General features: G+C 41.1%; 1 protein-coding gene and 1 pseudogene across 2 annotated transcripts; one reads left to right on the top strand and one right to left on the bottom strand.

Annotated features, from left to right (window-relative positions):
* Positions 1-1,485: 1,485 nt before the first annotated feature.
* LOC121764417 overlaps positions 1,486-23,995 on the bottom strand; it is a 30,744-nt pseudogene continuing 8,234 nt past the window's right edge.
* LOC121763635 lies at positions 5,895-7,549 on the top strand. Of its 2 annotated transcripts, none has more exons than XM_042159696.1 (2): positions 5,895-7,014; positions 7,365-7,549. In XM_042159696.1, exons 1-2 carry the CDS (start codon positions 5,961-5,963, stop codon positions 7,397-7,399), a joined length of 1,089 nt encoding a protein of 362 aa, XP_042015630.1. In that variant the 5' UTR covers positions 5,895-5,960; the 3' UTR covers positions 7,400-7,549. The 2 variants fall into 2 exon arrangements, with proteins under 2 accessions (XP_042015630.1, XP_042015629.1); XM_042159695.1 differs by having other exon boundaries at positions 5,895-7,044.

The raw sequence follows: 23,995 nt of genomic DNA, 5'->3' as shown, positions 1-23,995 counted from the left end.
GGAAGTCCGATGCATCAAAGGACATTGTATCAGTTGCCCCACAGTCAAAAATCCACTGGTAGTCTTTAGGACCTATGTTTGAAGAAGATGAGTACGCTAAAGCTTGGAATGTGTTTGTACAAGTAATGGAAGGCTGAAATTCAAAATGTTGGGGTGTATTTTTGGAAATTCGGACACAAGGGGGTTTTTTCTGCAATTTTTTGGTCAACTGGGTCGGATTTGGTACTCTCAAAATTGACTTGGGGAAATTTTGGTAGGGATTTTTGGGGTGGGGTTTATTTTGGAGTTTTCTTAAACTTGAGGGGCTCATTTGCAAAATGGAGGGAGGGTTTTTCCAAAACCCCCAAATCGGACCCTTCTTCATCCCCCACATTTCTTTAACTTGAGGGGCTATTCCCCCACATTTCTTTCTCCTTCTCCTCTGCTCAGCCACCGTCGGAGGCGCCTCAGCCGCCGTCGCTGCAACTTCAGCCGCCGTCGCTTCCGCCGATGCCACTGCTTCAGCCGGATGCTGCTGGTTCTGATTATCGTTCTGAACTCTCAACCTCGCCGGAGATCTCGCTCGCGGAGAAGCAGCGCTTCTCGCCGCATCCCCATCCCCGTTTCTTTTCGCTTGAATCCTTTTAACGGCCGCCGCAGTCTCACCGCCGGCAGTAGTGCTCTTCTCCATCGCCATTGCCGGCACCGAAACCAGCTTCCCCGGCTGGGGATCGGCATTCGCGGCAGAGGAGTTGGAATTAGTCCCATTGTGTGTAGTGATTGGGGATTCAGATTTTCTACCAGAATGTTGTTGCCTTTCCTGTGCAGCATATTCCTTCGCATAGTCCTTGGTTCTGTTGTAAATTAGCTTCCTGTTAGCAGCCTTCTTTTCCTTGAGAGCTGCAACCTCCTGCCTCTTGACCAAGGCCCATTCCTCTTCTATCTTCTGTTTCTTCAAGACAGATTCAAGAACAATTTGTCCTACCTTCTCAGCCATCGGTGAGTTTTGGCTTTGGTGTGTGTTGGATTTGTACAACTCAATTAGTTTTGAGATTGTCTCGATCAATAGCTCGAGAGTGGATATTTGGTTTACCTCCATTGGAGGTTTTTTGTTGGTTTCCTGCTCTGATACCATCTTAAAGATGGTAATCGAGAGAGGTATAGATAAGTTGATAAGGCATACTGAGAGTAGGAAGTAGAAAGAAAAATATTTCTTGTATATCTTTCAAATGCTCATTCACCCTAGTATTTATAGGGTGAAAGAGAAGGTTCTAGTACATCAATAAATGTGAGTTGGAACTCTACAAGACTTAGGGACTCATCACCCAAAATGAATGTTGGGCGGCATATTAATGACGTCCCTCTTTCCAACAGCTTGATTCTGATCTTCTTCCCTTTTCTAACACTCGGCTTCCTTCTTCTGAGAGTAGAGGTATCCCTCCAACTTAGCTCGCCCTCCACATTCTTCTTTCCTTGATACTCAGCCTTGACCGCCTCCGCCTCCTTCTACTTCTGCCCGAGATAAGCAGCTTTCTGCTTTCCGTACATGGCGGAGTTGGCTTCCTGCGCCTTGAGCTTCTCTGTGGCTGTGAGTGCGTTCATGCTCTCCAACTTCAATTCCTGCTCCTTCCCCCTCTGGGTGGAGATGGAGAGGTTCTTGGTCTCGGCGTCGAACTTGGCAGCATTCTGCCTCGTGAGCTTGGGGCCAACCTTATACATACATGGTTGAAACTAATTAGCTTTGATTTCCCTTCCTTCTACAAATTAGAGTTTCCTAAATTTCTTAAATTCTTTTGATATTTATTTTTTAAATAATTAAATGGAAAGTTATTGACCAGATTAATATAATTATGAATGTGATATCTTCTCTTGGCGTCATACCTTTTCTTCTACAAGTTTCCTAAATTTCTTTTGTTTCGATATACTATTAATTAGCTTTAATCTCCTAGTTAATTTGAATAAGTAAATAGAAAGTTATTGAACAAATGAATATGATTATGAGTTTTATACCTTCTCTCCGACATTGGAGGAGTGCCCGTGGCCTTGAACGCCGACGACAGGCTGCTTGACGTTGGCATTGTAGACGTGGAGGCCGAACCGGTCGAGCTCGAGGTGGACCTTGTCGAAGACCCTTTGCATGAACTGCTTGGTGCCCTTAATGATGTCCTCCTCCATGGTCATGGACATGGCGAGGGCCCGGGCCTCGCTCTCGACGACGCGGGTGGATGAGGTGTCGTGGAAGGACAATATGAGCCTGGCGTACTTGAGGAGGCTGTCGGCGCGGGGGCATACGGTGAAGATGGCGGGGAGGATGAAGGGGAGCTTGTCGGCGCTTCTTCATGCATCTTCATGAGGAGATTTATGATTCAACACACAAATTGAAGGTCCTATTTGTGGAGGGAGGTATATATAAACAAATCCCGAGAAGGGAAAGAAAGGGTCGGAGATGGATTATAAAAGGAAAATTTTAAATCTCGGAAATCTTTGAATCGAGTTTTTAGTATTACTTAATCACTATCTCTAGGTGTCCTATCGCTATACTAATTCCTATGGATTTTAAGAAATTATATTTGACTTATGGTAATTCTATTAATTAGAATTTGGGTCCTAATATTGATATTTGTATTTTTCTTGTTGGATATTGAATAAATGAATGTGAATATAATTATGTTTTTTAACGTTTATTTTCAGTATTTAATCTGTTAATCACACATTTAATTATTAGTTTTAGTCTAATACTCATTCTTCATGAAAAGAAAATCGACAAACTATGTTGATCACATAGATGATTCTTTTAATGAAAAAACATAAATTCAAATGAACATTACATTTGATTTGGGATTTTTTAGAAGGAAATCTAAAAGACCATGAATATCTCAAAAGACTAACTACTAAGACAGAGTGAAGGTTGATGGTAACAAGGTTAGAGATATACTCCCTCTGTTCCTAAAGAATATGCATTTTTGGGTCAGCACAGGTTTTAATGTAAAATTGACAAAGTAAAAGAGAGGTGGAGAGAAAAGGTAAATAAAGTATTATTAGTGGAGAATGAGTCTCACCTCATTAGAGAGAAAATACTTTCCAAAATTAGAAAGTGCATATTCTTTTGAGACGGATAAGAGTATATGTTTAAAAGATCTACTATTCGTAAAGTGGCTGTCAAGCTTGAAATAAGCAAGTGTACTAGGTGTTAAAAAGGAAACAAATAAATCTACCAAGGCAGGAGGATCACTAATTGATACTACATCCGACAATAAGGTGATTTTGTCCTAGAATGGTTTTATTTGTACATACTTTCTCCTCAATATTAAGAAGGGCAGTATTCATAAATCATATATCAGAATATACTACATTACCACCCTAATCTCTATTCTTCCTACGATATGGCAAACTCCAATCTCGCTTCTCTCGATTACCATCTTTAAGACTAGGCAAATGGATGAAGGAGAAACAAGTCAGAATATAAGGAAGAGATACTTGCTAATGCTGCAGAAGCCATAATGTCCATTTCTTCATCTGTTTATCCTGTAATTGATGGCCATGATTAGCAGAGACTTGCATTTATCTACGATATACTATCTCATTGCTTGAAGCAGCTGCATGTATCAAACGAGTTGCCTCCTGAAATTGACCAACATCTAGTGCAAAGAAATGCCCTTGAGCTAGCTACATTTTGCAAAATTGTTGGGCAAGAATGCAATAAGGTCTCCTTTATTAAGAGCCTCAATTTTAAAAAATTTGCTCTGTTACAGACTCTGAACTTGAATTGCTCAATGATGATGTTTGTGCTCAGATAAATGAAAATAATGAGGAGGCACTAGCAGAGATGGTTCAAAACCTAGTTCATATCATCATATGTATGGCAATATTGTGCCTCATGGAAATCTATATATACTCATTATGTAATGAGCTCTCTCAGGTTTTATTCAAATAAGTTGGTTTAGATTATTTGAATAAATTCCAAAATTGGTCTCATACATTTGGTCAAAAAAAATAATGTTTCTAAACATTAAGTGTGTTGGTTTTTTTCTTAAACAAAAATGTTTTTATCTATATTTAATGGTTCCGTAAAAAATTAATGGACTGTCACATACATTTAGAAAAAAATCTATTTATTAATATGTAGATGTCTATGGAATAGTTTTTTTCTTAGACGATATGTTTTGATTTATATTAAATTAGTGAGGTCAAAATGTAATTCACCACATTTATTCCGACACCGTTACCTACTAAAAACTGTTTAGGATAAAAAGCTAATACACTTATATATAGAACCAAAATATTTTTGGGATAAATATACTATACCAATTTTAGACTTAAATTAAATATGAAATAAAAATTCATGTTTAAATGATGACTTGCTACCCTGTTTTTTTTGCTTTTTCTTGCTAACCACAAAATCGTTTACTAAGTCAACAAAAATAAAATGGGCAAGCTCAAATATCCCGGTAAACTTAAGCCTGAAAATAACGAAAGAGGAACGTGCCACAGAATACACATGATTTTAATAACGTTTTTATTATATAATAAAGCCAGGATTATAAGGAAACAATAATGAGTTCAAGTAGGAAAGAGCAGTTCATATAAGGAAAGTTAACGTTACACAATAATGCAAGTTCACCCTATAAATAAATCCCAACGCCTCTCCACAGATCTTACATTGAAATCTTACTTAGAATTCCAATATCTCCTTTCAATTTCGACATAATTGTTGTGCAAGAAGATGGCTGCCTACAGAAACCGCTCAGCCCCCGCGCTTTGGTACGACTCCTTTATGCTGCACAGCGACGAGACCATCTTCCTCTTCCCGCGCCGTCAACACTCCGCCACCGCTGCGCCTTGGTACGACTGCTCGATGCTGCCGGGAGACGAGACCATCTTCCTCGTCCCGCGCAACCAGAGCCGTCGATTCGTCTCCGCCGACGGTCATGATCGCCCCCTTCCCCTTGTTCGAAATCTAGGGTTTCCGAGGAGGAGGATGATCGCGGAGCACATCACAAGTAAATTAGTGGTGCGTGATCACAGAGATGATGATGATGATGATGATGATGATGATGATGATGATGATGATGATGATGATGATGATGATGATGAAGGAGTGTGCGTGATTTGTCAAGACAATTTGGTTGCGGAAAATCGCAAAATCGCGAGACTTGATTGCGGGCATCATTATCACCAGTGTTGCATCACCAATTGGCTCAATGTCAAGAACACTTGCCCCTTGTGTCAAACTACTGTCTTACTATAATTGCTGTATTTTAATTTGTTTTTATAAGAGAATCAATTTTATACACCACCGGTGCTTATTGTTGTTAGATTCAATAAAGTCTCTTATCCAACATATTCAGAAATAACATCAATGTGAATAATCTATTTATATTAAAGTATTAAATCACGGAAAAACTAAAGATATGATGAAAAAAATTATATAAAAACTAGTCCAAAAACAATGTAGAAATCAAGAAAAAGAAGTGACAAAATAAACGATAAAAAGTACTCAAAATAAAGAATATTGCAGACATCTAGTTTAATTTTGATCTTGAGACATCCATGTAGGTGGAAGCATTCCACTTTGTTCTTGCACCGTTTTGAGCAATCGAGGCAACATCTTATATATCCCTCCAATTTCCTTCATCGCATCACCGCCAGAGTTATCTCTATTAAGGAATTGGTCCCTAAATATATGCAATTCCCTTTGACCATATATTGGGAAAATATTCATAGTTAATGATAATTATCTTCTGCCTTGTTTAGAAGATTATATGCGTGTAAATATTATAGAGTAGCTTAATTAGTGGAGCAATTCTTGTTGTATTCTTGTATAAATTCACCAACGCCTATGAAGAGAAATATCATCCCACAAACATCTTTCTTTCTCTTTCAATGGCTTCCTTTATTTCTTCTGCATTTGATATGGTATCAGAGCACTAATCTTGGTGACCTTGAAAAACATCTCTTCTTTTTTATTCCCTCCAAACATCATGTCAAACACAGATGGTTCCAACACCAAAAATACTAGTTTGGATCCTTCACATCCTTACTATGTCCATCACTCCGATCAACCAGGCCATTTACTTGTTCCAACTAAATTAAATGGAACCAACTATCAATCATGGAGTCGATCTATGTTGCACGCTTTAACAGCAAAATCGAAGGTGGGTTTCATTGATGGATCGATCTCACCGCCATCCCAAGTAGAAGATCCAACAATATATTTCCTTTGGAAACAATGCAACAGCATGATTATTTCATGGCTCACTCATTCAGTCGAGGCAGACATTGCCGAAGGCATCATCCACGCCAAAACATCGCAACAAGTTTGGGAAGATCTGCGGGATCAATTCTCGCAGAAGAATGCACCAGCCATTTATCAGGTTCAAAGATCTATTGCGACCATTACGCAAGGTTCATCCACTGTTGCTGCTTACTATACAAAAATCAAGGCGTTATGGGCTGAACTTGATACTTACCGCACTCATGTCGCTTGCAATCAAGAAAAACTGCACAATGAAGAAAAGGAAGAGGACAGACTAATGCAATTTCTCATGGGTCTAAATGATGTTTTCAAAGCTGCGAGATCTAATATTTTGATGATGAATCCACTGCCCAATGTCCGACAAGCATACTCTTTGGTGATACAAGAGGAGATGCAAAGGCAGGTATCATCTGACACACCTGAAAATTTCTCCATTGCTGCTACAGTTCAAGGGAAATCATTCCCATCCAAAAATTCGAAGGAGAAACTTTGTGACCATTGCCATCGCAGTGGACATATCATTGCTGATTGTCGAACTTTAAAGTATCACTGCACTTTCTGTAATAAAAGAGGGCATACTGAAGATCGTTGCAGATTGAAAAATGGGGGAGGTGCTGCCAGATATACTCAAGGTATCCATCGCGGTAACACACCATCAGCCCACATGGCTGACGCTTCACAACAAGGGGCTGGAAATTCTCTCATCAATGGTATTTCTCCAGAATATCTACAGCAATTGGCACAAGCAGTGAGCGCCCTAAACAAGAATAACCAATCTGGTAATAATGATGTTCATGCTAATGCAGCAGGTTCGTCTACTTCATCACATGCTTTCATTAATATTGTTGATGCCAATTGTTAGATTCTGGATAGTGGAGCCACAGATCATATCACTTCACACCCATCTCTTTTATCACCTACACAAAAATCACACAATTCCATTGTAAATCTCCCTAATGGTGCTACTGCCGATATCACACATGTAGGGACAGTCACATTTAATCCAAATTTACAACTCCAAAACGTATATTGTGTTCCAACATTTAACTTAAACCTCATGTCTGCCAGTAAACTAACCCGAGATCTAAATTGTTCAATAACCCTTTTTCCTGATTTTTGTGTTTTACAGGACTTGACCACGAGGAAGACGATTGGCTCGGGTAGGCAACGAGGTGGTCTATACTACATGTCTCCTTCCTCACAACCAACACCATCTGCTTTTCATTTTTCTAGTACATCTAGCCTTTGGCATTCACGCCTAGGACACCCCTCTATCTCCCGTTTAAATGTTCTTTTCCCTTCATTAAAATTAAATAAAGGTGGTATGTTGAGTCATTGTCCTATTTGCCCACTTGCAAAACAAACCAGACTTCCATTTTCAAATAGTTCAATTTCAACAAAATCATCTTTTGAATTAATTCATTGTGATATATGGGGACCACACAAAACACTTACTCATTTCGGGGCACGTTTTTTTCTAACTATCGTTGATGACAATACCCGATGTATGTGGGTTTACCTCATGAAACACAAATCAGAAACACAATCCTTTATAACCAAATTCATCAAATTTGTCCAAGTCCAATTTCGTACCACCATCAAAGCCATTAGATCTGATAACGGCTTGGAATTCTTATCGCTTCAACCATTTCTTAATCAACATGGCATCGAATTGCAAAGATCTTGTGTTTATACCCCCCAACAGAACGGGGTTGTAGAACGTAAGCACCGTCACATCTTAAATGTTGCCAGGTCCCTTGTATTTCAAGCTAATGTGCCATTGTCATTTTGGGGTGAAAGTATTCTTACAGCAGTCTACTTAATTAATCGCACTCCATCGCCTCTCCTTTCCAATTGCACACCCTTTGAAAAGTTATACAACCGTCCACCAACTCTTGATCACCTACGCATTTTTGGGTGCAAATGCTATGCTACAATACTCCATCCAAAAAAAAAATTTGATCCACGAGCCACTGAATGCATTTTTGTCGGATATCCTTCGGGGCAAAAAGGATACAAACTCTATGATCTCACTTCTCATCAATTTTTTGTCAGTCGCGATGTGATCTTTCATGAAGACACATTTCCTTTCCAACACTCTACCTCTGCTTCCGCTCCTCACGATGTTCCTTCCATACCCTTACTTCCCAATATGGTGACCGAAACAGAAATACCTCCCATACTACCTTCAACCAACGAAGCTCCGTCACCACCAGCACTTTCTCTGTCACCTAACACATCTTCGTCAGACTTAATAAACTCCAACTCTCCGGAAACTACTCCTCTGCCTAATTCATCAGTGCCAAATCATGTGTCTTCTCCTACACAACCATCAAACATGCCCGATCACTTCATTCGTCGCTCCACTCGTGATAGACGACCTCCTGCATGGCTTAATGATTATCTCATGCCTACCCAGCTCAACCGTCAAAACCTTGGGCCAAGTTCTAACCTCAGCACAAGGTATCCACTAACAAATTATATATCTTTGTCCCGCTTTACTCCTTCATATCGCAAATATCTTGCCATGCTTACCACACAGGTTGTGCCTAGATCTTATGATGAAGCTATCCTTGATCCTAATTGGCGAAAAACAATAGCTACGGAATTGAGGGCCCTACTAAAAAATAATACATGGGAGCTAGTTCCTTTACCCCATGGTCATAAGCCCATTGGTTGCCGATGGATTTTTAAAATTAAGTACCGGTCTGATGGCTCTATAGAGCGCTACAAGGCGCGACTCGTTGCTAAAGGCTATACACAGGTTGAAGGTGTGGACTATCGTGAGACATTTTCTCCCACAGCTAAGATAACCACTCTCCGTTGTTTGCTTGCTGTGGCAGCATCTCGCGACTGGTTCACCCACCAGCTCGATGTCCAAAATGCCTTCCTTCATGGATCTCTAGAGGAAACTGTCTACATGATCTCGCCTCCTGGTCTTAACCGACAGGGGGAGAATTTGGTGTGTCGGTTAAAAAAAATCATTGTATGGACTGAAGCAAGCTTCCCGAAATTGGTTTTCTACTTTTACTGATGTCATACAGGAAGCCGGCTACAAGCAATCTCCAGCTGATCATTCTTTATTCACTAAGATTCAAGGTACATCCATCACTGTTGTGCTTATTTATGTTGATGATATATTGCTCGTAGGCAACGATTTGGTTGAAATTCAACGCCTCAAGTCATGTTTGCTTAAGAAATTTCACATCAAGGATTTGGGAAATTTGAAATACTTTCTGGGAATTGAATTTGCCCGTTCTAAACAAGGCATATTTATGTCACAAAGGAAATATGCTATAGATATACTGGAAGATGCAGGTCTTACTGGGTCACGACCAGAAACATTTCCTATGGAATAGAATATTCAGCTGAGTTTGAATGACGGTGACGTGTTGCGTGATCCGACCCAATACAGAAGGTTGGTTGGTCGATTAATTTACTTAACAGTCACGCGACCAGACATCATGTATTCAGTCCGTACCCTTAGCCAGTTCATGCACAAGCCAAGAAAGCCTCATTGGGATGCAGCTTTACGTGTTGTTCGTTATATCAAAGGCACGCCTGGACAAGGTATTCTGATGGCATCCAAGAATAATCTGAAATTAAAGGCCTTCTGTGATTCTGATTGGGCAGGTTGTCGTGACACTAGAAGGTCCATTTCGGGTTATTGTGTATTCTTGGGATCATCACTCATTTCTTGGAAATCAAAGAAACAGTCTAATGTCTCACGTTCGTCGGCAGAAGCAGAGTATAGGTCTATGGCGAACAGTTGCTTAGAGCTGACTTGGCTGAGATACATACTTCAAGACTTAAAGGTTAACTTGGAAGAACCTTCATCTCTGTATTGTGACAATCAGGCAGCTCTTCATATTGCAGCAAATCCGGTTTTTCATGAACGCACTAAGCATATTGAGATTGATTGCCACATAGTCCGTGAAAAATTACGAGCAGGACATGTTAAGTCAAGTTATGTCCCGACAAGATTACAGTTAGCAGATATCTTTACTAAGGCATTGGGAAAAGATCAGTTTACTTTTCTTCGAAGCAAGTTGGGAGTCTTTGATGCCCACTCTCCAACTTGAGGGGGAGTATTAAGGAATTGGTCCCTAAATATATGCAATTCCCTTTGACCATATATTGGGGAAAATATTCATAGTTAATGATAATTATCTTCTGCCTTGTTTAGAAGATTATATGCGTGTAAATATTATAGAGTAGCTTAATTAGTGGAGCAATTCTTGTTGTATTCTTGTATAAATTCACCAACGCCTATGAAGAGAAATATCATCCCACAAACATCTTTCTTTCTCTTTCAATGGCTTCCTTTATTTCTTCTGCATTTGATAATCTCCGTTTGTCCAGATGCTGAGCTTAGGCTGGAGCCGGCGCACAGCCTCGGCGTTGCTCTTTGCAAGATCTTGAAACACTCCCCCATTAATCATCAAGTAATCCCTCATGGCCGAGTAGTTACCTGTAGAAATCATGGTAATAAATATGCCCGGTCAATGGATTTTTACCACATAATAAATGTGACGAGACATTTAATTTTGTGAAATTAAATGACATAGCGTCGATCTACATTTTACGTAGATAAATGTAGTATATTCACTTCCTCAAATCCGATTTCCGGTGAGTGAGAAATAGTGGATTAAAGTTGGGCATAATTAGCTTTTAATTAAAGCTTGGAGTTGGAGCTTAGGGAATAATTAACTAGTGTTAATTATCCCACATTGGAGGATTAACACATCTTTTAATGTGTTTAAATTATGTGATTTTATGTTACTTAATAATTATAGTGGACCAAGATGGGTGAAAGAGCCCACACGCGCGCCACGCCGCCGCCCGCCCGAGATCTCGATCTCGATCTTGGACTTGGACTTGGACTTGGATCTTGGCAATTGGTCTTTGGGTGGTCTTTAGGCTTGGTGCTTGGCCCAAACTATTCTTTTTAGACCACCGCCGAGTCATTAGGACACACATACAAGCATTCTCTGCATAAGCTCTCTCCCTCTTTCTGCATTGTCCTTCTGTCGAAGCTCTGCCCTCTCCTCCATCCCGTTCGCCGGAGCTCTACTGATTGCGGTGCTGCATCAATAGAGACGTAGCCGTTTTACCTTTGGGGACGACACGCCAAACCGAAGAGCACTACCGGGGCGTATCTCGTCTTGCGGGAAGAGGCCTCCTCGACTCGGCTAATCATACTGGTTTAGTAGTTTCGATTCTACGTTGTAATTTTTTAAGTTTAGTTCCTCATTTTCCTTTCTTTTGGGTTGTATTACGTCCGGTTCTGTTATCTCTTGTAATCTAGAAACCAACAATCGCAAGACGAGATAACTTGCTTTTGAAGGACTTTGGACCATAAAACTGAACTATAACTTTCGAAACTTAAAATACCTTTGCTGGAGATGTCGACGAAATCCAACACTGCTGCTGCCACCACCACCTCCGCCATTCCTTCCACCATGGCGACCACTGGACCGGTCAACACGTCGTCGATTCCGACGATGATGCCTACTCCCGGGAGCTATCCCTCTTCATCAACAACCCCTTGGGAGTTCGTTAACCCACTTGGGCTCACTGGTGGATCCACCTCGAGTGGATCGGTTGGTTCCACTTTTAGTGGTTCCTTCGGATCCTTTAATGGATCGAGTGTTGGGGCCTTCGGGCCTCACACGAATGCTGGGGCCTTCGGGTCTCATGCGAGTGCTAGTCCCTTCGGGGATAGTACGTTCATGGCGGGCTCTATGCCTAACGTGAATGGTGGGGGCTCTATGCCCAACCACGTTGTTGGCTCCTTCGGGGGCAACAGAATTGGTTCCTTCCAAGGACCAACTGCGCCACCTTTGGCACCAAGAATGATGCCACCTGCCGAGAAACCACCCAAGTTTGGAGGATCAGACTTCAAGAGGTGGTATCAAAAGATGTTGTTCTACTTGACAACATTGGGTGTCGCCAACTTCCTCACGGAGAACGAGCCGCCCGCGCCAAGCGACCAAGAGACTAGGCTCGAAGTCATGGCGGACTATGAAGCTTGGAGAAAAGGGGATTATCTATGTAAAAAATTTTATTTTAAGTGCATTAGATGATAGCCTCTACAATGTATACTCCAATGTAACCACATCTAAACAAATGTGGGAAAGCCTAGAAAAGAAGTATAGCATAGATAATGCTGCAGGCACCGAGAACGTCATAGTAGCCAAATTCAATGACTACAAAATGGTCGATTCTCGTCCTATTATGGAGCAAGTCCAAGAGCTCCAAATGATCATCCACTCCTTAGTGGCTGAAGGGATGACCTTGCCCGATAAGTTCCTAAGGTGCACGATCATTGACAAGCTCCCTCCAAGTTGGAAGGACTTCAAGAGTTATCTCAAGCACAAGCGAAAGCAGATGACCCTTGAAGACTTGATCGTGAAGTTGCGCATTGAGGCCGACGTGCGCAAAAGTGATCAAAAGGCTAAGGGTTTCACCCCAAATGAAGCCAAAGCCAACCTGTTGGAGCGGGGCGGTCCCTCCAACAAACGCACTCGCCCAAACCGTCCAAACGACAAAGGGAATGGAAAGCAGCCTTCAAGAAGTTTGAAGGCGACTGCTACAAGTGTGGCAAACCAGACCACTTTGCTAAAGACTGCCGCAGCAAGAAGAAGAAGCCGGCAGCCCACGTCGTTGAGAAAGAGTTCAAAGACTGGGATGAGAATGACCTAATTGCAGTGGTCACTGAAGAGGTTAACCTTGTTGATAACAAGGGAGGCTGGTACATCGACACCGGCGCTACTGCTCATGTTTGCTCCGACAGGAGCAAGTTTGCCTCCTACACGGCTGTTGAAGGAAGAAAAATCAACATGGGGAATCAAGCATCGTCTGAAATCCTCGGCGTTGGCAACGTGATTCTCATAATGACGTCTGTTGTCACAATCACTTTGAAGGATGTGCTGCATGTACCGGACATCCGCAAGAACCTAGTGTCAGGATCAATACTAGTTAATAAGGGGTTTAAACTTGTATTTGAGTCTGATAGGTTTGTCTTGTATAAGTTTGGAAAATCCCTCGGAAAAGGTTATGTAACCGATGGGCTTTTCAAGCTTAGTGTAGCAACTCGCAGTGTTGCAAAGCCATTGGCTAATAATAATAAAGCATCTACTTCCTCTTATTTGACCGAGTCTTCAAATTTGTGGCATTGTAGATTGGGACATGTAAATTCAAAAGCCATTAAAAGATTAGTAAATTTAGATTTACTAAAGGCTAATGAATTACATATCCAAGATAAATGTGAAATTTGTCGTGAAGCAAAAATGACTAAGTTGCCGTTTCACTCGGTTGAACGAAGCACAAAACCCCTTGAATTAATTCACACGGACGTATGTGATTTAAAGATGGTGCAAACTAGAGGTGGTAAAAAGTACTTTATCACTTTCATAGATGATTGCACAAGATATTGCTACATTTATCTTTTAAGAAGTAAAGATGAAGCAATAGAGGCGTTCAAAAATTATAAGAACGAAGTTGAGAATCAACTTGGTTGTAAAATCAAAATGATTCGAAGCGATAGAGGAGGAGAATATGTAGCCCCGTTTGAGGAGTTATGCAACGCAAGTGGTATAATTCATCAAACAACTGCTCCATATTCACCACAATCTAATGGTGTTGCAGAACGCAAAAATCGAACTCTAAAAGAGATGATGAATGCACTGCTTCTAACTTCAGGATTACCACATAACATGTGGGGGGAAGCTGTTTTGACAGCCAACTATATCTTGAATAAGATCCCTCTCAAAGGATGTCACTCCTTATGAGTTGTGGAAGGAAAGGAAGCCATCCTACAAATACCTCAAGGTGTGGGGGTGTTTGGCAAAGGTGATGGTTCCTCCGCCCAAAGAAGTTACAATCGGACCTAAGACGGTTGATTGCATCTTCATTGGATATGCACTTAACAGTAGTGCATATCGATTTGTTGTTCACAAGTCTGAAATATCGACTATCACAGTAGGAACAACAATTGAGTCGAGGAATGTTGTATTTCTCGAAAATACATTTCCTTGCAAAGACAAGGAAAAAGTCTCAACCAATTCTGAGACAAGAATTGAAGAAGCCACTAGTTCTAAACAAGTGGAAGAAGAAGCCACTAGTTCTAAATCAGCGGATGCGGAACCTGAATCGCGCAAGCGTGCAAGGCCCGATCCAAAAGATACAGTACTAAGACGTGGTAATAGAGTCAAAACACCAAAAACTTTTGGTCCTGACTACATTGCTTTCATGTTGGATGAAGAACCAACATCGATAAAAGTAGCCTTTGCTGGCCCAGACGGGCTGCATTGGAGAGAAGCTGTTCAAGCGAAATTAATTCAATTTTGCTAAACCACACTTGGGTGTTGGTAGATCTACCTGAAGGTGCGAAACCTCTAGGTTGCAAATGGGTACTTAAAAGGAAATTTAAGGCCGATGGAACAGTGGATAAGTATAAAGCCCGATTAGTAGTAAATGGTTTTAAACAAAAGGAATAACATGACTTCTTCGATACCTATTCACATGTAACAAGGATTACATCTATCCGAGTGCTTCTCGCTATTGCTGCATTGCACAATCTTGAGATTCATCAAATGGATGTAAAGACCGCGTTTCTAAATGGTGAACTAGAAGATGAAATCTATATGGAACAACCCGAAGGGTTTGTAGTACCTGGACAAGAGAAAAAGGTATGCAAGCAAGTAAAATCTCTATATGGATTGAAACAAGCGCCATTGCAGTGGCACTTGAAGTTTGATAATGTGATGTTATCAAATGGGTTTAAAATCAACGAGTGCGACAAATGTGTCTACATCAAGAGCACTAATAACGGTCATGTTATAGTGTGTCTCTACGTTGATGATATGTTAATCTTGGGTAGCAACACTCAAGCAATTAACGATACAAAGGCCATGTTAAAGAGAAACTTTGACATGAAAGACATGGGTCTAGCCGATGTAATTCTTGGAATGAAGATTCTAAGAACGAATGATGGAATCATCTTAACACAATCACATTATGTTGAGAAGATATTGAATAAATTCAAAGCCTATGATGGCGCGCCGGTTAAGACTCCAATTGAACTCGACGTTCACTTGAGCAAAAACAAAGGCGAGCCCGTTGCACAAGAAGAGTATGCACGGGTCATCGGGTGCATTATGTACTTGACTAATTGCACTCGACCTGACATTGCTTGTGCCGTGAACAAGTTAAGTCGTTACACGAGCAATCCAAGCAAAGAGCATTGGAGAGCTCTTGTGAGGGTTTTGAGATATTTAAAACACACTCAAAATCTTGGGCTACACTTCTCGAGATACCCCCCGGTACTTGAAGGGTACTGTGATGCCAATTGGATATCCGATAATAGAGACTCAATTTCAACAAATGGATATGTCTTTACTATTGGGGGTGGTGCTGTATCGTGGAAATCCACAAAACAGACATGTATAGCCCGATCAACAATGGAATCGGAGTTCATTGCCTTGGATAAGGCGGGTGAGGAAGCCGAGTGGCTTAAGAACTTCCTTGAAGATATTCCATGTTGGTCTAAGCCAGTGCCACCAGTGCTAATCCACTGCGATAGCCAAGCGGCTATTGGAAGGGCAAACAATGGTTTCTATAACGGTAAGTCTCGACAAATACGTCGACGACATAACACCGTGAGACATTTGATCACAACTGGCGTGATTACAATTTACTATGTGAAGTCAATAGATAATCTAGCGGATCCGCTAACCAAAGGGTTAAACCGTGATCAAATGAATAAGTTGCTATAGGGAATGGGTTTGAAATCCACAAACTAAAGAATTATCATAGCGGTAACCCAACCATGATGACTAGAGATCCCAAGAACTTGGTTCAAAGGGACAACTAAGCTATGAGAGTTCATGAGAAACACTCAACAATATCTATTCCCTAGAGAGCAATAGAGTGTTGGAGAACTTGCCTAGTGGTAAAGGCCAAGTCTATGACTTCTAATGGTTCTTAAGAATCTCAAAGAGATGGAGTTCTCAAAGAGACCAAGTATGGCAAGGTACTTGACTAAGAATCACCTATGTAAGTGTGAAGTGTGGTCGCTTCATAAAACACACTTATGAATCCAAAGTAGTGTCCAAGATCGCAATGGACACAAAACGTGAGAACGGATGAGGTTGAGGTGTTTAAGCGTTAACACCATTGTCTCGGTGCACGCCGTGGGGGATTAGTTCAAAGCATCGCGCTACTAAGCCGCCTGTGTATCCGATGGTGTCGACTATGGAAGGTTCAAGGCCAACAACTACCTATCCTTATGCTTATATACCTCTCGAGGGTTGAGCTTGTGTCTGCATGCATATGCATTCGGCTATTTCCACTCATGTGGGAGATTGTAGAAATCATGGTAATAAATATGCCCGGTCAATGGATTTTGACCACATAATAAATGTGACGAGACATTTAATTTTGTGAAATTAAATGACATAGCGTCGATCTACATTTTACGTAGATAAATGTAGTATATTCACTTTCTCAAATCCGATTTCCGGTGAGTGAGAAATAGTGGATTAAAGTTGGGCATAATTAGCTTTTAATTAAAGCTTGGAGTTGGAGCTTAGAGAATAATTAACTAGTGTTAATTATCCCACATTGGAGGATTAACACATCTTTTAATGTGTTTAAATTAAGTGACTTTATGTTACTTAATAATTATACTGGACTAAGATGGGTGAAAGAGCCCACACGCGCGCAGACGCGCGCGCCGCCGCTGACGCCGCCCGCCCAAGCCCGAACCCGTGCCCGTGCCCGTGCCCGTGCCCGTGCCCGTGCCCGTGCCCGTGCTCGCCCTCGCGCTCGCGGCCACGGGCCGCGGGCCCAGGCCCGGGCCCGATCTTGATCTTGATCTTGATCTTGGACTTGGACTTGGACTTGGACTTGGATCTTGGCAATTGGTCTTTGGGTGGTCTTTGGGCTTGGTGCTTGGCCCAAACTATTCTTTTTAGACCACCGCCGAGTCAACAATCCAAGTGGCTTGACACGTCGTCAAGCGAGGCACAGTCACGGCTGCCACGTGAGAAATCCACACACATACAAGCTGGCTTGGCCTATATATAGGCTAGCCATACCACTGCATTAGGACACACATACAAGCATTCTCTGCATAAGCTCTCTCCCTCTTTCTGCATTGTCCTTCTGTCGAAGCTCTGCCCTCTCCTCCATCCCGTTCGCCGGAGCTCTACTGATTGCGGTGCTACATCAATTGAGACGTAGCCGTTTTACCTTTGGGGACGACACGCCAAACCGAAGAGCACTACCGGGGCGTATCTCGTCTTGAGGGAAGAGGCCTCCTCGACTCGGCTAATCATACTGGTTTAGTAGTTTCGATTCTACGCTGTAATTTTTTAAGTTCAGTTCCTCCTTTTCCTTTCTTTTGGGTTGTATTACGCCCGGTTCTATTATCTCTTGTAATCTAGAAACCAACATTACCTCCAAAGGCGCCGAGAATGGAGCGTATGTAGGTCCCTTGAGCCTCGGCTAGAGCGGTGAGCCCTTCGGTGAAGGCCTCCTTCATCTTGGCGTAGAGGTCGCCCTCCACCTTCTGCTTCCGTTGATACAGCTCGGCCTCCGCTGCAGCCTTGACCGCCTCTAACTCCTTCTGCTTCTCATAGAGATACGTTTCCGCAGCTTTCTGTTTGGCGTACAAGACGGCGTTGGCTTCCTGCGACTTGGTTTCGAACTCAACGGTGGCTTTGGTGAGGAGATCCGCCTTTAGCTTTTCCGTGGTTGTGAGTGCATTCATCCTCTCCACCTCTCTCTGGAGTTCGGCCTCGCGGATGGCGACTATCTTCTTGGACTCAACCTGCGCGACTTCAGCCTCCTTAGCCCATCCCGCTTTCTTCATGGCGAGCTGGGCGTTGGCTTCCGCAGCCATGGCCTCCTGCTGGTTCTAATAAATCTAGACCTCGGTCTCCACCTTGAATTCCTGCTTTTTGCCCTCTCCTTACCTTTGGGTGGAGATGATCTTCGTCTCGGCATCGATCTTGGCAGCATTCTGCAGGGTCTGGCCGTTTCGGAGCTTGGCGCTAACCTTAAAGTAGATAACAACGCACACACTATATACATTACTGTGGTGTTCGACTTGCCAGATAAAATAATATCAAGATATAATCTAGGATTAAGTTGTGAGACTATTTTAGTTAGAGGGGGTTAACCATGACTAATTATCACATGATTATCCATCTTGGATTGAGTTGTGAGATTTAACCTCATGAACCAAACCGAACAGCCCCTTATACTGCACACACACTCCACACAAGCAAAATGCATACACTACACACACGATGTATATTATGTATGAGTGCACAAATTCTTCAAATTCAATTTCATATTAATTACTTACTTCATTACATAGGATTGGAACTTCCAAATCAATTCAAAGAATTCTGATTTCAATTCAATTCCAATTTCGTGTACTAAACGAGTCTAAGTTGGTTTGATATTTATTTGATTTAATAGTTAATCAGAATAAGTAGATGGAAAGTTGTAGATTGGATTAATACGATTAATAAGTAGTAGAAATTAAGGTTTTCTAAATTCCTTGATTTCCTAGAGTTTTCTAAATTCTTTTTATTCTACTCCACTAATTAGGGTTGCCTAAATTCCTAAAATTATTTTGCTATTTATTTATTTTCTAGTTAATCAAAATAAGTAAATGAAAAGTTATTGACCAATAATATTTACCTCGCCCTTCATCTTGGCCTCAGCGACATCGATCCGGGCCTGGTTAGCGGCCTCCATCTGGACCTTCTGGCCGAGATAGGAGAAGTATTCATGTCCCGGGACGTCGACGAGCTGCTTGACGTTGGCGTTGTAGATGAGGAGGCCAAACTAGTTGAGCTCCAGCTGGATCTTGTTGAAGACCTCTTGCTTGAACTCCTTGGTGCCCTTAAAGATTTGCTCCATGGTCATCGCCCTCGATGACGCCCCCGACGAGGTCGGTGACGTGGTTGGATGTGGTGGAGTGGGAGGACATGAGCTTGGCGTACTTGAGGATGCTCTCGGGGTCGTCAGCGAGGGGCCCGATGGTGAACACGGCGGGGAGGACGAAGGGGAGCTTCTCGGCGCTCATGGCTTGGACCTCGAAGGTGTAGTTGACCGGGGAGAGGTCGATTCGGGTGCATCGTTGACCAGGAAACACCCACGACTTCCGAGTCAGCTTCAGCTACTTCATACATCATCACCATGTTTAATTAGTTTGGGCACAAATTAAACTAGCTAGAAAAACAAGAGAATGAATGAGATTTGTGATTTAACACACACATTAAAGGTCCTATTTATAGAGGGATGAGCAAATCCCGATAAGGTAAGGAAGGTGTAAGGAATTTCAAATCATGGAAATCTTCCAATCGAGTTTTTCGGTGTTAACCAAGAATAATCACTATCTCTAGGTTTCTTATCACAACACTATTTCCTCTATATAGTGAGTTATTTTCATATTATTATTTAGCATATTATAGATTTTATTTACGTTCCATAATTATTAGGATTTGATTCTGCGGGGAATATTTTATTAGAATTAGGAGAGAAGAAATAAAATACTCCATATTTATCACTCTTTCATAAGAAAATTTATTGGTTTTCTATTATATTAATACAGAAGTCTATTAAAGTATGGAGTACTACAAAAAAATTTAATGCCAAAAATAGACATATATGTGTACGTTCAAGGATGCAGAAAAGCTTATTGATTTTAGTTGGACCGAATTGTGTATTGGTTATTGAAGTTTGGGCTTTAGTTAGTTGGGCCGTAAAGAGAATGGGCCATTCTAATCACATCTAATTATCTCTCTTAAGGCACTAAATTCCTTTACTACAAGCCTACAACTCGTCACTTTCTTTTCTTTTCATTTTTTACTAACCATTAAATTAATTAATTATTCTTTTATTATAATATCATTCTCAATATACTTTGATAATAGAGAAAATTCTAATATGAAGATGTTTAAACTAAGACATAAAATCAAAAAGACCTGAACAAAAATCTTAGACCAATATGTATTATATAGCTTGCATGAGTTTTGTAGCATAATCATTTACATCTTCACATAGATCTGCAAATTAATTTTGTTCTAAGTCCAAATTAATACATTTCCCTCCCTTCCATATAACGCACGACATTTTTTTAAAAATTGGCTTTAAAAAGAAAAAAATATCACAAATCTAATATACTATCTGTCCAACTTATTAACAACTTACTTAAATCACTAACCCGAGCTTCTTAGATCTCGTAATCAAAAGCAACGTCTCAAAATAATTGTAACAAAAGGAGCAGCATATAAAGAAGAAGATAAATATTTAATATTAAAACTTTCCACACCGATAAACAGTGGAAAAATAATGATTAGAGAAAAAATACTAAAAAGAATAATCGATCAAAACAAAATTGTTAAAAGGAAGAAAAAGAAAAAGGACCTACCAAAGAAAAAGAAAAAAAAAGGTAGTTGTAGTGGTGGTGGGTAGTTTTGTTTAAGTATATTTGGATGGGCCCATAGCCCATTAGATAAACCAATCGACAGAACGTTGTTTGTCTAAAATAGGGCAGATGGATTCCAATAATTGGTGTAAAGTCTCTTGGGCCTGTGGGCCCAACTCATTTCTTGAATCTCATTTCCAATAATTATATTCGAATTCGCAAATATCTACAAATATGTGACACCTTATCTAATGTAAAAAGGGTGCTTGTGATTTGTGAACGTGGGCTTAATGCAAGCGTATATTTGAATTTAAAGGGTGTATGGATTGGGTAAAATAAGTAAATGAAAGGTGGGCTTATTAACAATTTATGAAAAAATTAATCGAAACTCTTAATAACAGATTAACCGAAATGATACATTGGGACTAATAATAGCGGAAAAACTGACTAGTTATAAAGAACAATATATTATATTGTAAAGTCCGTCAAATTCTATGATTAGTGTGTTGCCTTTTTGAGTCTTTTGACTTCCCACCAATCTCAAAACGACATTGGTTTGACTGCCTCTTTTGTCATGGATCCGTTGTTGAATAATTTAGATTATTAACAAAGGATCTACGATTGTGATTGTTTTTTATGATGTTATAACAACCATTTTATAGTATTACTAAAACTAATCACGAATTTCGCAGTATAAATATATTAAAATTAATAAAAAAAATCCATTGATATTTTTAGATAAAATTCTTCATGAACCTACAGAATGCACATGTTATTTATCTATATTTGCAAAAGATAAAGTCACACGAATTAAGAGCATCCGCAACGGTGGCGACGGTCGCCACCGCCGTCCGCGCCGTTGCGCTCGCGCCAGCGAGCAGCTGACGTGGCGGCACGGGATTGGGCAACGGCATAGCCGTTGCCTTCAAAAAAATTTTTATTTATTTAAAATCGGTTTTTAATTAAAAAAATGATAAAAAATAAAAAAAAAATTCACTTCCCAAAAAAATTATAACCGTTTATTACCGTTTTTACACTTTTTGTTTTTTTTTTATTTTTTCCCCCCCAAAAATACACACTTTCATCTATAAATACCCACACTTTCACACTCAAAAATTCACATCAAACTACACAATTCTCATCTTCATTCTCCAATATCCATTCTCATCTTCATTCTCCCATATTCATTTTCATCTTCATTCTCTCATACCCTAACAATGTCCGGCCAAGGCAGTGACAACCCGCCTTCTCACGGTTGGAACCCCCAATGGTTCGGGGAACAACCGTTTCCTAGTCCGAAAACAGAATATTCGGCCCCTCCTCTCACCCAAGATTCGGCCGTTCCGGGTGGCTACCGGCCATACCCAATCGACGACCAAGGTGCCTCAGAAGGGCGATACGGGTGGACACCGGAGCCTAGGTCGACCGCCCCTTCCCAAACTCCGACTCCTCCTACTCGCGCCGGTGTCCGCACACCATACACTCCGGCGGAGATGGATAAATTGTTCAAGGCGTACTTCGAAATCTCCGAAGATGCGGTGGTTGGCACGAACCAATCCGGCGATCACTTTTGGTGGCGCGTCTCTCGCCGGTACAATGCAAACCGGCCGCCGGGAACGATCGAGCGCAACGAGAGTATGGTGCACAACTGCATCGGCCGAGCCAACGAAGAAATTGGCAAGTTCAATGGCTATTTCCTCCAGGAGTCGCGGAATGCCGGGAGCGGCCGGAGCGAGGTCGACATCATCACTGCCGCGCTGAGCACCTACCAATCCTTGAACGGTAAGTCGTTCAAGTACCTCAACGTTTGGCAGGAAACGCGGTTCCACCCGAGGTATATGGGAGGCGTAACATCCTCCTCTAGCGGCTCCTCCAAACGGTCAAGGTCGGTATCCCTATCCGACTCCGGCTTGGAAGAAGTGGCTAGCCAACTCGCCGGAGCTAACTTGGGTAGCCCCGACGCCGGACCAAGCGGTTCCCAACGCCGACCGTAAGGAAGGAAGAAGGCGGCGGCCGACCGCCGGCGCTCCGCGACTCCATCGGCCCCCGCCCCCGAACCCGCACCCTATGTTCCACTTCCACCCCTGAACAACTCGTTGTGGGCCCTTTTGGCCCAACTCAATATGGCCGATAGGTTAACTATGACCCCCACGCAACTTCAAACGCACGAGGACATGATATTGGGTCTCAAAAAACAATTGAGGTTGGTGCCGCCGGATGCGTAGTCTTCCTCTGGTAATATTAACCAATAGTCATGTAATTTTTTATTTGTAGGAGTTTAATTATGTAATTTTTAATTTTTAGGATTTTAATTATGTAATTTTTAATTTTTAGGATTTTAATTATGTCTTTTTTATTTTATTTGTAATTTGCAATATTTATTGTGGTTGTTTAATGAATTTTAGTATTATGGAAATGTTTTTGTGTAATTGAATTTTAAATTAATTGTGCTCGTCCTTGCGGAAGAGCACAGCTGTGGGTGTTGTGCTCTTGCCAGAGAGCAGACAGAAAAAGTGGGGTCGGGCCCACAACCGTGCCGCTGGCAAGAGCACGGTTGTGGATGCTCTAATAATAACCGGTAATAACTTCAAATCATCTTATGCTAAATATACGAGGTAATATTTCTCAATTAAATATGCTAATTTATGTTTCTAAATATGTCTCAAACGATTCAAAAAATGTTCTTATTGTTGGTGTCCCAATTAATATTAGAGAACACAAATGAAAACATCCTAAAAATGCAAAAAGATTAAATTAACTTGTCCTTAATTTAGGAATGCTTTCTTTTGCGTCTTAAATTGTTGTAATTTTTTTAAAAAAAATTCCAACTCGTTCAAGTAATTGTGTCTCATTTTTTATGTTCCTAAAAGATGGTAAGTTTTTTGTAATGTATGATTGTAGTTAACAGTTTTTCACTACAATTAATCACTGCGGAAATGAAACTTTTTAATGCTATTAAGAACGCTAATTTGTGCGTCTCCATCAACACAAATAGAAACGTTCTAAAAAAGCAAAAAATTAAGATAATTTGTCTTCAGTTTATGGACGCTTTCTTTTGCGACCTAAATTGTGATTATTTTTAAAAATTTCTAGACGCTAGAAATTGCGTCTTAATTTTTGTGTGCTTGAAAGTTTTATTTTTATTTTTATTTTTATTTTTATATATAGTTGTAGACAGTACACAAAATTCGTTATTACTACATAAGAGCATCCACAATGGCGCCTAGCGCACCGCCTAGCCGAGCGCCGGCGCTAGGCGAACCATTGCAGGAGCCGAAAACCGCCGAGCGGTTTTTCGGAAATGAATTTCG

The sequence above is a fragment of the Salvia splendens genome, chromosome 14, assembly GCF_004379255.2.
Source record: "Salvia splendens isolate huo1 chromosome 14, SspV2, whole genome shotgun sequence".
Lineage (NCBI taxonomy): Eukaryota > Viridiplantae > Streptophyta > Magnoliopsida > Lamiales > Lamiaceae > Salvia > Salvia splendens.
Note: the sequence above shows the minus strand (reverse complement) of the source record. Positions and strands in the feature narration are given on the sequence as shown.